Source organism: Grampus griseus, assembly GCF_964374135.1.
Source record: "Grampus griseus genome assembly, chromosome: 8".
Classification (NCBI taxonomy): domain Eukaryota; kingdom Metazoa; phylum Chordata; class Mammalia; order Artiodactyla; family Delphinidae; genus Grampus; species Grampus griseus.
The window spans coordinates 98,584,642-98,600,979 of NC_139002.1; the positions used below are offsets into that span (position 1 = coordinate 98,584,642).

General features: G+C 57.2%; 1 protein-coding gene across 1 annotated transcript; it reads left to right on the forward strand.

Annotated features, from left to right (window-relative positions):
* Positions 1-233: 233 nt before the first annotated feature.
* On the forward strand, positions 234-14,167 carry RTN4RL2 (reticulon 4 receptor like 2; the record flags this gene model as incomplete). Its single annotated transcript, XM_082661264.1, has 3 exons — positions 234-264; positions 6,033-6,514; positions 13,418-14,167. 3 exons carry the CDS (start codon positions 234-236, stop codon positions 14,165-14,167), a joined length of 1,263 nt encoding a protein of 420 aa, XP_082517390.1.
* Between the last annotated feature and the right edge of the window lie 2,171 nt (positions 14,168-16,338).

The window sequence follows — 16,338 nt, forward strand, 5'->3', positions numbered from 1 at the left end:
GCTCGAACCCCGTCCCGCCGCGCCCCACCCCGTCCCGTCGGGGCCGATGGCTCCTCACGAGGTTCGCAGCCCAGGTGGCGCAGGGTAGAGCGCCGCGGCCCGGCCACACAGCCCGGGGACTCCCGGGCCCTCCCGGAGCCCCGCGGAGTCCCCGCCGTCCGTCTGGCCGGCTCAGGGAGCGAGTGGGAGCGCCCTCCCTCCCCGCCGCCCCCTCCCCCGAGCGTCGAGACAAGATGCTGCCCGGGCTCAGGAGCCTGCTGCAAGGTAGGGACCCCAGCCTGCGGGAAGGCAGAGAGCATCCTGCCGAGGCAAGCGGGGCGCCCCCTCCGCCAGGGCGCGAGGGTGGGGCAGTGGTGGGGGTGGGGGTAGCCTGGGAGGAAAAACGCTTAGCCCCGGGCCCCGCCCCCGCCCCCAGAGCTGCCGGCAGGAGCCGCGCACCCGACTCGGAGCCTGCTGGGCTGTGCGGGGAACTCGTGACCGAGGGGGGACGCAGGGGGCAGGCGGACCGGCCCCGGGGGGTGGGGAGGGAGGCTCAGGTTCTGCTGTCCCGGCTCCACCTGCTCTGGGGGACGCCGAGGACTCGGGCCGGCTGGGGAAGCGCCGACTCAGCAACTTCTCGTGCCCCGTGCCTCAGCACTTTCCAGTCACCAGGGAGGACGAGGGATGAGGGTAGGGGGCTGTCCGGGAGGATGGGGGAGCAGAGGGAGATCCAAATGGCCCTCCGCGGTAGGACAGATGGAGGGCGCTAGAAAAGGGATAGTTCCACGAACTGAGTGACGGACAGACAAGGGTGTGGGCCAGAGATTGGGGGTGGGGTGGGGAAGGGGTAAGAAGGAAGAGAGCGGAAGATGGAGAGAGCGGTCAGGGGAGGGCGATAGGAAGGCGGGGGAGGAGGAGGAATAAAGGTTAGACGGGAAAAGCTTGGAGGGAAGTGAGACCCTGGCGAGGACACAGGAAGAGGGAAAGAGAGGGGAGACCAGATTAGGGGAGGGGTGGGGAGAAGACCAGGGCCAGGGACCCAGAACCTGGCAGTGGGAGAAATAGGAAAGAGAATGAGGGCTGGGACCCTAGGGATGGGGAAGGAACGGGGAGTGAGATCAGAAAGCCAGAAACCAGAGGAGGATGGGGATGGTGGACAGAGATGGGGTGTCAGGACCAGGGAAAGACAACTGGGATGAGCTCTAGGGTTGGGGATGGGAAACCAGAGATAGGAGAGGGCCTGGGGTTGATCAGGATGGGGATGGGGGCTGGAAAGGGAGGAAAGGAGGAAGGAAGAGAAAGGGGAGAGGGAGAGAGAGAGAGAGAGAGACTGGGGGGGGCGGCCTAGGGATGAGACAAAGAGACTTCTGGTAACCACTTCCACGTGGGAAGCCCTCCATTTCCAAAGCGCCTGCCTGTCACTTCCCTTCTTTCAGGGAGTGGCCAGTGGGCCAGACCCTGGGCTCTGAGCTCAGGGCCTTGTGGGTGGCTGTGAGGGGGAGAGGGGGAAGACATTCAAGTGGGGTGGCAGCCTCCGAGGGTGGGCGCCCTGGCTGGCTCCGTGCTGCCATTTATATCTCTGGGCCCCGTCGTGGGATCCTGCCGCCGCCGCCACGGTGGCTGCTTATTTTGGGGTGTTACATTCTGGCAGAGTGAGAAGCTGTTTGCAGCAGCTCTAAACCTCCATCACCCGCGTCAGTGCCTCCCCAGGCCCCTGCGTCACTGGTATCATCACCACCTCCGTTCTGTTCCGCGGCTCCCACCTCCTCAAGCCCCTTCCACCTCAGCATCTGCCCGGCAGGCCCAGCCCTTTTGGGTGTGGAGCTGTTGCTTCTTGTCTGGGACCCTGTGCCCCTCCTTCAAAACCAGAGGCCTTGACTCTCTTTCCAGGGAGCACTTTTCCTGGGGCCACTCTGCCCTGAGGGTTGGCACCCTGTTTCCTGCCTCTACACCGGGTCCATCTGCTTCCTTCTGAAGTTTCTTCTTTCACAGGGATCTCTGGACTTAATGGTGGTTCCCGGGCTGAGAACTTTGTGAGCCTTGGTGCTCCAGGGTGACAGCCCAGAGTCCTTGACAGTGGGCCCTCAGTGAGCGGATACTTTTTGGCTCTGGGCACCTCAGTCTTCTGGGATCAATACCATGTTCTGGCCTCTCTCCGTTCCCTCCCCTGGTCAGTTCTGGCCACATCTTCTGGACACTGGTCATCTCTTCCTGACTCCCAGATGGGCCATCCCCTAGAACAACCACAGCCTGGAGCCCAGGAGGGGAAAGTTGGAGAGAACCTGGGTCCTTAACCTTGCCTTGACCCTGAATAGCCAAACAGAGCCGGTGTCGTTGCTGGCCCAGCCCTGTGCACCTGGGTGCAATTTCTGTCCTCCCTTTACCCCACCCCGAGCGCAGTAACTCTCACACTCGGGGGTGGTGTCTGTGGATGACGTGGGGTCTCCCAAAGAAAGGTCAGAGAGTCCCTTTTGACATGCACTTGTCCAATCCGGGTTCCACCTTGTACTAGCTGCATGACCTGAGGCAACTCATTTCATGTTTGTGAACCTCCCTGCCTTCATCTGCAGATTGGGAGCCGTAAGATTGATCTCACTGGGGCTATGTTATGTTGTATTCTACGCATAAAGGCATATGTACAAATACAGTGGCTGGCACACAGTAGGTGTTTAATAACAGATGGTTTCTGCCCATCCTCGCTCTATGCTCCCCTGCAACTCTAGCCATCACTTGCTGACTTGAGGAAAAAAAAAAGAGGATGGATGGAATGAGCAGAGAGGGTGGGGAGGCTGTTAGAATCGGCCCAGATAGTAGAGGGGGCATAAAATGAAGCCTTCGAGAAAGATAACCCAAGGTGCATTGACAGAGATTCGGTCAGGGCCTGGGCTGCGCCCTGCGAAATGAACTCTTCCCCTCTCCAGTTCTCAGTGGTGTGGCCTGTGCAATAAGGGGTTTGCTCTTGATGGCCGATGAGGTGTCCCCCACCTTCCTGCTCTGACACTCTGTGCATCTGGACCCCGTCTTTGCCAGGGATTCACAAAATGGGGGCCGGGAGTGGAACCGTGGTCCTCGGGGAGAGAGGGAAGACCCGGGCCTGGGGGGAAGGCGTGATGGTGAAGAGCCAGGAGGAGCAGGGAGTGGGGAGGCGACGGTGGTGGGAAGGAAAAGGGCACAGGCTGGGCAGGGGCTGAGGGCGGAGGAGGGAGAGAAAGGCACAGCTCACCGGGCCCTGCTGCCTCTGCCCAGGAGCACTCCAGCCAGGCCCGGGGGCAGAGCCCTCCGGAGCCCCACCTGCCCCTCCTCCGCTCGCTTCCAGTGCGAGCCGCAGCCTGAATTATGGATGAGGCTCCTCGGGTTACAGCTGCTTTGCTTTGGCAGCAGCGAGGACCAGAAATGGCAACAGAGTCACTGTTACGCAGCAGCTGTCACGGAGGGGCCCCCTGCTCAGGGTCCCCCCCTCAAAGAGCCCGCAGGGAGCGCCATCTTGGCCTTGGGGAGGTGGGCCATGATGGGGGGAGATATGGGGGCAAGAGGGAGGGGCTGTGGGGAAATAAGAGAGAAGCCCCCTAAAGAGGGCAAGCAGGGGGCCAGGGAATTGTGGGCTAGAGGAATGAGTGGGGCCCCTGCCAGCCCCTGCTGAGCTCGGCCTCCAGGCTGGAAGAGACCCTGGTGCCAGGGGACTGCCTCCTGACTCCGGAGCCCTCTGGGATCACGTGTCCTTCCTTCTGCCTCTCCTGGGTTAACAGTTGGCCCTAGAGGCTGAGGAAAGAGCTCCATAATCCTTGCAGGGCTGGCAGCCTTCTGAATGAACACCCTGTGAGCTTGTGGATAAGGGGTGGGATTAAGGGATCAGAGAGGGATTTGGTTTTCCCTGGTGTCAAGTCCTTGGGGAAGCGAGCTCAGAGGGTGACTCCACCAGGAAGGGAAGTGCTCTGGCCAGTCATCAGAAGACTCCTTTCTAGTCCTTGCCCTGCCAATCACGTTGCTGTGTGACCTTGGGCAAGTCACTTTCCCTCTCTGAGCCCCAGCCATCACCTCAGTAGAACCAGAGCTTGAACCCGGAGGATTTTCCACCTCCAAGATCTCCTGTTCTAAGCCTCAAACCTCAGCCCTCCTGAAACCCACCCAGGGCTCCCTACAGGGCTCTCGCACCCCGCCCCTGCCTGGTTGGGTTGAGGGGTGAGAGACATGCTCTTCCACCCAATGTGGAAAAACTCGGGAGGAGAAAGTAATCGTGAAACGCCGCACGGGGGAGGGGTGAGAAGGGCCGAGAAACGCGGAGGTGGTGTGAACGAAGGGAACAGCAGCCGCTGTGTCACCGAGTATTACATCACACCCAGCCTACACACGCACGGGGCCCGGCACTCACACGCGGAGGACCACCGGCACACGCTTGCGCGCAGCGGCGCGGGGAGAGGCCGGGACGCTCGCCGTGGGCCGGGTGGCGTGGCGCCGGCGTCCCCACCCTGCGCCTTTGCGCTCCCCCGCGGGAGGAGGCACAGCCCAGCTTCCGTGATGTCCGCGCCACACGCGGGGCCTGTCGGTGCCATGTGCGCACCCCGGGCTCAGCAGCACTTCATGTAGAGGGCACCCGTCTCCCACGCGCATTCACACACAGCAACCTCTGACACCGGGCGTCAGTGAAAGTCACGGAGCCCTCAGGGTCTGCCCTGAGGACCCAGGATCTCAGGTCCCCGGGTCCAAGGGCAAAGGTCTTCCTCTGCCTTCGCAGGCCGTAGCACACTGTTTGGAGCAGAAGGTGCTCATTCCATGTGTGCCCAGAGAATGACCGCCTGGCTTTTGGAGCGCGAAACCCGCCAGATGAAAGTCCCGAGACTCATCCGGAAGTCATGATAAAGGGCAGAGGTCAAGCTAGTTCCAGCCCAGAACCTGCATCAGCTGCCCTGAGGGTCAGAAGGCCAGGGAACAGGGATGGATGAGGGGCCCCAGAGCCCCTGCTATAGCTCAGGGATATGGAGGCCTAGACACGGCTCTTTAGCCCCCAGGCCCTTGGGCCTCCCTGGGCCTGCCTCTCCATCTATATCACAAGAAGGCTGGATCACGGCCCACCTTCAAAAGTTAGTTTGAAAAAAAATTATTGTTATGTTTTGGCCGCACCAAGTGGGATCATAGTTCCCCAGGGATCGAACCAGTGCCCCCTGCAGCGGAAGCGCAGAGTCTTAACCACTGGACTGCCAAGGAAGTCCTGAAAAAGAATTTTTAAGTGACTTTGAATGAGAAGGGCCTGGGGTGTAAAATGCAGATTCCTGGGCTATTCCCCCAGGGATGCTGATTCTGCACAGGCAGGGCCCAGGAAGCAGCATTCTTTCCAGGACCCTCTGATGCTTCTGCTGCAGGTGCCTGGAGACCCCCTGTCCCTTGGTTCCTAAGATCCCTTCCAGTGTGGAGAGATGAGGGAGGAGGGCTGTGCTCACCTGTGGGCCAGCAAGACCAGACCCCGGAGGCAGCCACAGGGCCATTTTACATGGGCCTCAGATTCGCAGAGGGTCTCAATTTAGAGCCACCTGTTCTCAAATGGAGTCAATTTTGCTCCCCAGGTGATACTTGGCGACGTCTGGAGACATTTCGGTTGTCATAGGTTATCATAACGGCAGGGGGAAGGGTGTTACACATCTAATGGGTAGAGGACAGGGGTGCTGCTAAACACCCCTATATAGGACATCATTGTACGGGACTGCCTCCAACAAAGCACTGTCCAGCCCAAGTCTCAAGACCAAAGTCATGGTCAAACCTACCATAGTGAAAACAGGAATGAAAGTAGACGTCACTCATCAAACAACTTTCAACCTATCACAGTGCTTCCTACGATGTCCTCTTGGCATTTCTTTATTCTTTAATGTACCAGGAGCCTCCAAAAGCGGAAGTGGCCACGGCCTCTCGCGACTCTGAGGTTGCACCCAGAACCCCCCACCCAAGCTAGAAACGAAAGGCTCTCAGCAAGGGTCGTCTTAGGGGTGGGTGGGCCCGGCCCCTGGCTGGCACTCCCACGCTCGCAGCCGCCCAGAGAGATCTCCCCCGCGCCCTCCCCGCAGGTCCCGCCCCGGCCTGCCTCCTGCTGATGCTCCTGGCCCTGCCCCCAGCTGCCCCCAGCTGCCCCATGCTCTGTACCTGCTACTCGTCCCCGCCCACCGTGAGCTGCCAGGCCAACAACTTCTCGTCGGTGCCGCTGTCCCTGCCGCCCAGCACGCAGCGCCTATTCCTGCAGAACAACCTCATCCGCACGCTGCGGCCCGGCACCTTCGGGCCTAACCTGCTCACTCTGTGGCTCTTCTCCAACAACCTCTCCGCCATCTATCCGGGCACCTTCCGCCACCTGCAGGCGCTCGAGGAGCTGGACCTCGGCGACAACCGGCACCTGCGCTCTCTGGAGCCCGACACCTTCCAGGGCCTGGAGCGGCTGCAGTCGCTACATCTGTACCGCTGTCAGCTCAGCAGCCTGCCGGGCAACATCTTCCGCGGCCTGGTTAGCCTGCAGTACCTCTACCTCCAGGAAAACAGCCTGCTCCACCTACAGGTGAGCCGGCCCTAGCCCGGCGCGCGCGCGCGCGCGCACACACACACACAGAGACACACATAGCCCTCTTCTGCTTCCCTCCCTCCCTGGGGCCTCTCGGCCCCTCTGTCCCTGCTCACCCTTCCCGCCTCTGTCTCAGCACCTCTCTCTATTTCTCTGTCCCTTTCCTAGGTTTCTGTTCCTCCCACTTTCTCCAGGGGCTTTTCTTTATTTTGTCTCCTGCATCTTTCTCTGTCACTAATACCCCACCCCCCATCTGACTGCCTCTGTCTGTCTGTCTCTCCCTTTCTGTCCCTATCTGTCTCGCTCACTAACTTGCCTCCCCCATCTGTCTCCCTCTGCCTCTTCTGTCTGTCTCCCTTCACACGCCCACTCCACACACACACCCCCATGTCTGTCTGGGTGTATGTGTGTGTCTCTTTCTGTGATCCCTCCTTTCCCCCTTGTTTGCCTTCCGGGGACTCTGCCTTTCCCCAGGCAGCCCAGCCCAAAGGGCTTCGTGGCGGCTCTTCTCACCCACCCCCATGCCCTCCCGCAACACGGGGAGGTAAGCAAGAGGGCGGAGCCACTGCAACCGGTATCCCATAGAAGGTTCCACCTCTCTCCACCTCACTGGGTCGTGGGACAAGGGGAAACCCTACCCTTTCTAGATTCCGTTCCCCAAACCTATCCCCCAGATCTGTTGTCTCAGTGCAACCAACGGGTGAAGGAAAAAAAAGGGTAAAGAGCTGTTAAGCAGCTGGAAAACGGATGCTCTGAAAATGGAAGGAATAACAGTAATTGCTATTTATTGGTATTATTATTGATCTAAATATTGGTTATTATCGTCGTCATGCTGACTGTTTGACAGTCAAATCCTCCCATTCTATTTCCCCAGGAATCAATAACACACCCTCCAAGCCACTCTGGGAGAAAATTCTCCCTCGGCTACACAGCCTCTGGATATCCAAACCCTCCCCTCTCCCCACACCAACCTGGAAGGTACTTCCTCCTCCCCGTCCCAGGCTGAGGCCTAACGGGTGGATTTGATGCTGATAATTATAACACAACAATAGCAATAATAATTTAACATTTATCGAGCACCCAGAATATTCTTGGTGCTGAGCAAAGGGCAGCGAACAAAACAGACGAACTCCTGCCTTCGCAGAGAGCATTCTAGTGGCGGGGAGAGACAAGAAGTAAAGTGTACAGTATGTTGGGAAAATATGTTGTGTGTTATTATTATGGCATAAGTAATGATAATAATAGCCCACTAGCACTTAGCAGGCACACTATGCATCAGGCGCTGTGCTAAGGACTTTGCCACTTACAAGTGTGTGGCATTTTTTAACCTCCCTGAGCCTCAGTTTTTCCATCTGTAAAATGGAGGCAGCCATAGCACCCACCTTCTAGGGATTTTGTAAGTGTCAAGTGCATGAATAATTTGTAAAGCACTTGGCGTACGGCGGGCACGCTATCAAGGCTTGTTAAGATACTGTTTTAAAAAGAGAGACAAGCCTCATTTAACACTGGTCTCAGTGAAATGGCCCATCTTGGACCCCATCCTGAAGAGATGGGTCAACTTCAAGGATTACGCTGAGACCATGGGTGGGTCCCAGAACACTCCCTCCTTTTTCTTCTTCCTAACTTTGCCCCTCATGGTTTCCAGAGTGCGCTCAGTCACCTCATTTCTACAGCCCTGCTGGGAGATGGTTCATACTCCCTTACAGACGAGGAAGCTGAGACCAAGGGTCCCAAAGTCTCTTAAATCATCGTCCGTGTGCCTGGGGGCTTAACGTGTTCTCAGTATCACGTCAAACCTACAACAGGCCGGCAGTAGGGATGCTTAGGGGCAGTAGGGACAGAAAATGAAGTTTCTGAGGCCACACAGCCAGGAAGAGCTGGTAGCACTTCAGCCTTCGCAGCCTGATGACACCTCAGGCCATTTTTATCATTCAGAACTCTCCACTGGGGGCTGACCAGGTGCAGGGGCAATGGTTCTCAGAAGGACAGCAGGGCAGGCTCACTTTTGAAAGCACATATGCTTTGTTTTGGTTTGCTTTTGGCTCCACTGCGCAGCATGTGGGATCTTAGTTCCCTGACCGGGGATCAAACCCACGCCCGCTGCAATGGAGCGCGGAATCTTAACCTCTACACCACCAGGGAGGTCCCTGAAAGCACCTGCTTTGGGGTCTGCCAGACCTAAGTTCAAATCCTGGCTCCTATACGACTCTGGACAAATTACTCATTAAAAATTACTCTTTCCATTGCCATTTCCTCATCTGTAAAATGGCAATCATGATAGTAATTAACAATATACTTACCTAAGAAGTTTTGTAAGGATTAAAGTTTAGCACAGGGCCACATCAATATATGGGTGCTGTCATTAGTATTGTTAATTATTACCAGTAGTGCAACAAACACTACTACTGAGATCCTGACCTCCTTATCAACATATATTAGTTGTTCAGGTTAGGAATCTGGGGTCAGCAGGCCTGAGTTTGAATCCCTGCTCTGCTATTTTCTGACTTATGTAACTTTAGACAAGTTGCTGCCCCCTCTGAACCTCAGTTTTCTTATCTTTAAGATGGGAATAATAAAAATAATACCTTCCATAAAGAATGGCTGTAAAGAGTGAGTGAGTTCAAAAAAAAAAAAAAAAGAGTCAATGAGTTCGTGTATATAATCACATAGTTAAGTGCTGAATAAATTTTGTCGTCATTACCTGATCCTCCATCACAAGTGGCAGCCAGGGCCTGGGGTCAGGAAAGACCTGGGCAAGGTCAGTGGATACTGACCTCGAGTGGACACTGGGGTCTTCTGCAATGGGAAGTGTTGGTTCTGCACACCCCTGGCATGAGTGGTAGGAGGCATCATGGGAAGGAAACATCTTCACACCTGGCCCTATATAGAAGAGAAAGAAAGAGACAGCCTCTGCCTGTGAACTGCCTGGAGAAACTAGGCTGGGAGATGCCACAGGCAGGTGCGGAAGCACGCGGGCCGGGCTGAGATCCGCAGAGCGCAGGTGTGACCCAAGATGCCACCGGGCCTGCCCCGAGAGGGGAGATCTGGAGGAGGCAGGAGGACCACAGCTTTTCAGGATAAGGAAGGTAGAAAGGGGAATGGGGTAGAGTGGAGGTTCTCACAGACTGTGTGCTGTAGGCCAGGCACTGTGCCAGGTGCGTTCATCACAGATTCTTACTGAGCATCTACTATATGCCAGGCAGTGTTCTGGGTGCCAGGGATTCAGAAGTGAACAAAAACTGTGTCCCTGCTCTCCTGGAGCATATTTCCTACTGGAGTGGAACCAGATGATGGAGGCATCTGTCTCTCTTCTGTTAGAGCAGCCTGCATGGCGTAAAAGCGCAGTCTTTACATTCAGGCAGATCTGCTCTGCTCTGTGGCTTTGGGCAAGTTACTTAACCACTCTGAGTCTCAGTAGACCCATCTGTGAAATGGAAAAAAATGACCTGTAACTCAGGGGTTCGTTGTGAGGATTAAAGGAGATGCTGCTTGAAAGGGGCTTAGTGTGTCCAGTCCAGAGGAAGCATCATTTCCCCCATTCAATGGCTGAGGACACTGAGGCTCGGAGAAGTTAAGGCGCCCACCCGAGGTCACCCAGCTCGTAAAGGGCACAGCCTAGAATTAGCCCAGGTCTGTCTGACTCCAAAGTGCGACTGTTCAGAGCTCTGTCTCCAGAGTTCACGTCTGCCTTCCACTACATACTGGCTCTTGAACTCTAGGCCAGTCACTTGCCTTCTCTGAGCCTCCCTCTTCTAACCTCTGAAAGGGGGAGAATAATACTATCTGCTTCACGGGACTTCCCTGGCGGTCCAGTGGTTAAGACTCCGTGCTCCCAATGCAGGGGGCATGGGTTCGATGCCTGGTCAGGGAACTAAGATCCCACATGAGCAGCCAAAAAAAAAAAATTATCTGCTTCATGGGGCTGTGATGATTCGGTTACTACATGGGATCTGTGTAGCACAGAGCCTGGCACATGGCAAGAGCTCGGTTAGTCAGCTGCTGACGCAAACGATGGCGATGATACCCAGCGTAGATCGGTGAGTGCTGTGAGTGGGGTGCCTGGCACAGAGAAGACACTCAGTACAGCTTTCTTGAATGAATGAGGTACATTCCAGGACTCACTTGCTCATTAATATCAGATGAGGATGGATCTTAATGATCAACGATCTCAAGGCCCTTGTTTCACGGATGAAAAAAAAACTGAGGCTCAGAGAGGTGCCCGGAGCTGCCCAAGGTCACAAAGTCCCGCAGCTGATTTGACCAGCGCCAGAGACTGGATGGGAGGCTGGAGGGAGACAAGGTGAAGAACAGGATGCTGTCCAGGGAAGGGGGCAGGGACGCTGCGTTGAGGTTCCGAATGGCTTCCGAGAGCTGTGAGCCGGCCAGGGGGAGGTGAGGGAAATGTGGTTTTCAAAATGGAAGAGGATGACTTTAACAGACACTCTCTGCCCAGAGGGAGGGCGTGATAGGGAGTGTGGTGGGGGAGGGGGAAGGCTGTGAAGGTCAAGCGCTTATTAATGCACAGAGAACCATTTTAGAGGAAGGACCCGGTCTGAGACCTGCAGCCTAGGAAGTGACAACAGGATCTGGCAACGGCGTGGATGGGGGTTAGGGGAATGGACCCCCAGGCTGAGGCTCAGAGCAGGAGGGGCAGGACTTTTGCCAGGGGAAGGAGAAGGAGATTGGAATCAAGGAATCCTGTAGCCCCAAAACTGGGGCTGTAGGTCAAAGGTGCCTGAACTCCCTAACATCTCTGAACTTTCGGTCTTCCCTTCCTGACTTCCGGAAGTCCCCAAAGTGCCGATTGCCTCTGCTCCCTCTATACCCCACCCCACCCCACATCTATCCTTTGACCAGGTACCTCTGGGTGTGTCCTACTCTTGCTGACACTCCATTAAAAAGAGAAACCCTAATTAGGTGTTTGAGTGGAAGGGATTCAGCCCACTCCCTGGGGGGGCCAAGAAGAAAAGGACAAGGACACCAGGCCACGCTGGGCCAGGCTGAGGCCACGGACGTGCGGGGAGCCCTCCGCTGGAGACCTGAGCTGGGCACGGGGCCGTGGCAGCAGGAGGTGGAGAAAGCTGGTGTCATAGGCAGTCGAGAAGGTTGAGGGGGACGGATCTCAATGTGGCCAAGAGGAGGGTTCTTGGCAGGCTCAGTTCCTGTAGCAGAGAGGGCGGAAGCCAGATGGGAGGGGGCGAGAAAATGCAGGAGCACAGGAAGGCGGAGGCTGTGAGTGTGGGCTGGGAGTCAACGCCCTCCCCCCACCTGAGAGCCTGAGACCAGGCTCCTGGGTGAGGTGGGGGGATCATCTCCCCAGGCAGGGAAGGGTGGGAGGGGCACCGCCAGGAAACAGGAATCCAGGGTGAGCTGGCTTGAGCACAGAGGATGCCCCTGTCCCCCAGAACCAGACCCCCCGGGTCTGCTGACCACAATGAGGTCCTCCACAAGAGGGGAGGACCTCAGTACTGGGGCTCCGGTCCCCTCTCTGGCAGGCCCTTCATCTCTCTGGGTCTCAGTGCTCTCCTCTGCAAAAACGTAGGCTAGGCTGGTGCCCCCAAAAGCACTAACTCCCAAATACCTTGGTGAACTGGTTAAAATGCAGCGCCAGCCCCCTGCTCTCTCCCCTCCATGGAGCATACCCACTCCTCCACTCCCCTGAACCACAGTTCAAGGCCCTTCCAGCACTAATATGGTCTGATTCAGAGACTCCCCAGCCTTGGGCAGGTGGGACAGCCCCTCTAAGGGGACAGTGATGCAGGGCATGGGGCAGCAGGCTTCCTTCCCCTCCCCTGCTGCCTCTGTGGGGTGGAGCTGATATGGTCCCCTTAATGTCCCAGCCCAGTAGCAGAACTTTGGGGTCCCAGGAAGCTCTTCTATTAGAGAAAAATGGATGGGACCTAATTCTAACTAAGACACTATTGTCATAATAACCACCATTTATTGATGGTCTGTGTGCCCACCGGGTACGACATCCTTACAGGATCTCATCTAACCCTTCCTCAGCCTGCTGAAAGAGTTGTTCTCTGAGTTACACACACTGAGGAAACTGAGGCTCAATGAGGCTAAATAACTTGCCCAAAGTAACGCAGCTGGGAAGAGGGCAAGCTGGATTTGAGCCGGGGCTCTGCTGACTCCTGAGCCTGTGGGCTTCATCACTGGACCGAACCCCAATGTGCCAGGCCCTGTGCCCGACACTTCACCCATCTGATAGGTACGGGGATTGTCTTCTTTAATCCTCAAAGCAAACCCAGGGGGAGGTACACTCACCTCCATTTTAATGACGAGGAAACAGATTGCTGGCTTGGCCAAGTTCACAATAATGGCTAACTCACAGAATGCCCACCACATGTATTAACACATGTTGTTTCATTTCATCTCCACATGTTACAGGTGAAGAAACTGAGTCATAAGGATACTGAGTGACTCGCTCAAGTGTCAGTTAGTAAGGCCAGGATTTGAAAGTCAGGGAGTCTGAAAGTCTGCATACTTAGCCAAATCAGAGGTTCTCATTCTCCAAGTGTGGTCCTCCCACCAGCAGCATCAGTACCACCTGGGAACTTGTAAAGACGTGCAGAATCTCCCCCCGCCCCCGCGCCCACCCCTTCCCCCGCTCCAAGACCTGCTGAATCAGAAACCCTGCGGGCAGGGCTCAGGGATCTGCAGGGGATTCTGATGCACCCCCAAAATTTTAAGAACTATATTGCGTTTCTCACATTAACCTCTAAATAGGTTAGAGGAGGCAGGATTAGAACCCAGGACTCTATGAATCAGAAGGTCAAACCCCTTCTGTTCCACCACAATGCTCCCCTTCTTTCCCAGATTTCTTCGGTGCCTGTCTCAGAACCACTCACCACTCTTCTTCTCTCCCCTCCGCCACCCCCCCCCGCCCCCCGCCAGGATGACCTGTTCGCGGACCTGGCCAACCTGAGCCACCTCTTCCTCCACGGGAACCGCCTGCGGCTGCTCACGGAGCACGTGTTCCGCGGCCTGGGCAGTCTGGACCGGCTGCTGCTGCACGGGAACCGGCTGCAGGGCGTGCACCGCGCGGCCTTCCGCGGCCTCAGCCGCCTCACCATCCTCTACCTGTTCAACAACAGCCTGGCCTCGCTGCCGGGCGAGGCGCTCGCTGACCTGCCGGCGCTGGAGTTCCTGCGGCTCAACGCCAACCCCTGGGCGTGCGACTGCCGCGCGCGGCCGCTCTGGGCCTGGTTCCAGCGCGCGCGCGTGTCCAGCTCCGACGTGACGTGCGCCACGCCCCCGGAGCGCCAGGGCCGCGACCTGCGCTCCCTCCGCGAGGCCGACTTCCAGGCCTGCCCGCCCGCCGTGCCCACGCGGCCCGGCAGCCGCGCCCGCGGCAACAGCTCGTCCAACCACCTGTACGGGGTGGCCGAGGCCGGGGCGCCCCCCGCCGACCCCTCCACCCTCTACCGAGACCTGCCAGCCGAAGACCCGCGGGGGCGCCAGGGCGGGGACGCCCCCACCGAGGACGACTACTGGGAGAGCTACGGGGGCGAGGACCAGCGGGGCGAGCAGACGTGCCCCGGCGCTGCCTGCCAGGCGACCCCGGACTCCCGCGGCCCCGCGCTCTCGGCCGGGCTCCCCACCCCTCTGCTTTGCGTCTTGCTCCTGGTCCCCCACCACCTCTGACTGCGGTGCTGAGACTGAAGAGGCCGGTGTGTCTCGCTCCCCCTCTTCCCTCATCCCCATCCCCAGCTGCGGCTCCGGCCCCAGTCCCCGCCCTCTGGCCCTGCGGCCTTGCCGCCTTCTTTCCGCTCCCAGCTCCTCTCTTCCCCTGGGACCAGGCCACCTCTCCCTGCCTCCCAGGCTGCTGGCTTATGGCAGCCCCAGGAGGACACATCTGGTGGCTCAGCCCTGTTCTCCCCGACTCTGGCCGTTAACCCGTTCCCATCCCAAGGCTGGGGTGGGCACCCCAGGCAGCCGCTGACCACTTCTCCCAGTGCCCACAGTGGACTCGGGACGGGCTTTGTCTGCAGAGCATCTTCCACCAGCAGAGCCTTTGGAAGCTCCCGGGAAGGGAGCCCTGCCCAGGAGCCCTTTGGAGGGATGCTTCAGTCGGGGCCAGGCCAACCCTAGGCCCCTGCTTATCCTAGCACCCCTCAACCTCCCGACACTGGAGAAATACTTTTCTCCTGTCTACCTTGGACACTTTTTAGGGTGCCTGGAGAGAGCTTTCCTCTCCACCGTGGCCCTTGTGTGGTGAAGATCAACAGAAGTTGTTTGGGAAAAAAAAAATTTATTAAAAAATTCTATTATTTTATCTTCTGTAAGATTTGTTGGCTCAGGTCCTCAAAAGTGGGAGGAGGGCTTAGAACCATCAGGCTTTCAGGGCCAGGAGGGTTTCAAAAAGGGGAACCATTCCATGCTATCCAAGTGCTTCTTGCTGTTTTCCCATGACAAGAAGCTGAAGCCTCAGGACCAGGGTTGTGACCCTGGAGTCCCAGGCAGGACAGGTGAAATCTGATAGCCAGGAGTGGGTGCTAATGGCACCTCAGCTCCTCATTTGTCCAGGAGAAGCAGCTACATGCGACCCTGAGTTGTCTATGCCTGAGGAGCTAAGCCTGGGGAAGGCCTCCAGCCTGGCTAACCGTTCTCTCTGAGGCTCTGTTCCTTCAGGAAGGGAGAGCAGTTCCCTCTTTCCCCTGCAACGAGGAGTAACATGGACAGCCGTGGTCACAGCCAGCCCAAACATGACTTTGGGTAAATCTGAGAAAGGCACCTCTTCCTCAGGGGAACCCAGCCCCATACCACAGCAAGCAGAGCATAAGGCTCACACTTGCCCCCTCACCTGATTGCCCTTGTGCAGTGTACAGCCTGCACAGCTGTACACAGCAACCTTGTAGACAGATGGTCTCTTTCCCTTGGCTCCTGTGAGGTAGAAGTCATCAGGGAGGAATCAGGTCAGAGAAGCAGTTCTCCAAGCAGGTTAGAGGCGAAATCAAGGGGCTAGGGTGATAAGAGGGACAGGAATCCCAAGCTGGGGTGTCTTGCTGGCTTGAGGTGTGATCAGAAGCTTCATCTTTCCAGTGTGTGGAGGGGAGGCTGGGGAAAGGGAAGAGCCCTGGCTAAGAAGGACTTCGTTGAGTCTCATCCAACAGAAGCAACTGGGGAGACATTTGATGGTTTAAATTTAGGGTTAAAAAAATCTAACTTGGGATCTGGGGATGGAAAGAGACGGTACCTGGGTGCCAGGGCTCAAGGATGCTGCGATTCTGTGGCCCTGGCCAGACAAGTCAGAAGGACAGTGCGAAAAGGAGGCAGAAACGGGACAGAGTGAACATCTAAGGCCTGAAGCTGGTGGACTTTGGATAAAGATGTGGGGTTGGGGTGGGGGGATAGTGCCCCCCCAAGTCTGGGGTCTCATGGGGGCCTGTGTCAGGCTGGCTTTGAGGAGACTAATGAGGGGGCCTAGGGGGCCAGCCAGGCAAGAGCTCTGAGAGAGGGATTGCTGGGGCCTGGGCAGGGGGAGGAGGGAAGATGCTGGGAACTCAGAAGCAGGCAGTCCAGGTCACAGAATTTTCGTTGTGAAATATTCATGGGCCTTTGGTCCAGATGCTATTTCAGAGCAGTGAAAGCAAGAGGAGTGTGTGAGCCTCAGGAAGCAGCCCACAGCAATGCCACTTTCCCCCAGCCCCGCCCAGACAGACCCACGGACGCCCATCACGTGCACACCCACACTCACACGCTCCCTCACACACACTAACACAGAGCGGAGCTAGAGAGCACGTGCAGGCATGCCAACGCCCACGGGTCCCACAAACAGGAGGATGCACCCCCAAATACCGACATGCGTGTGCAGC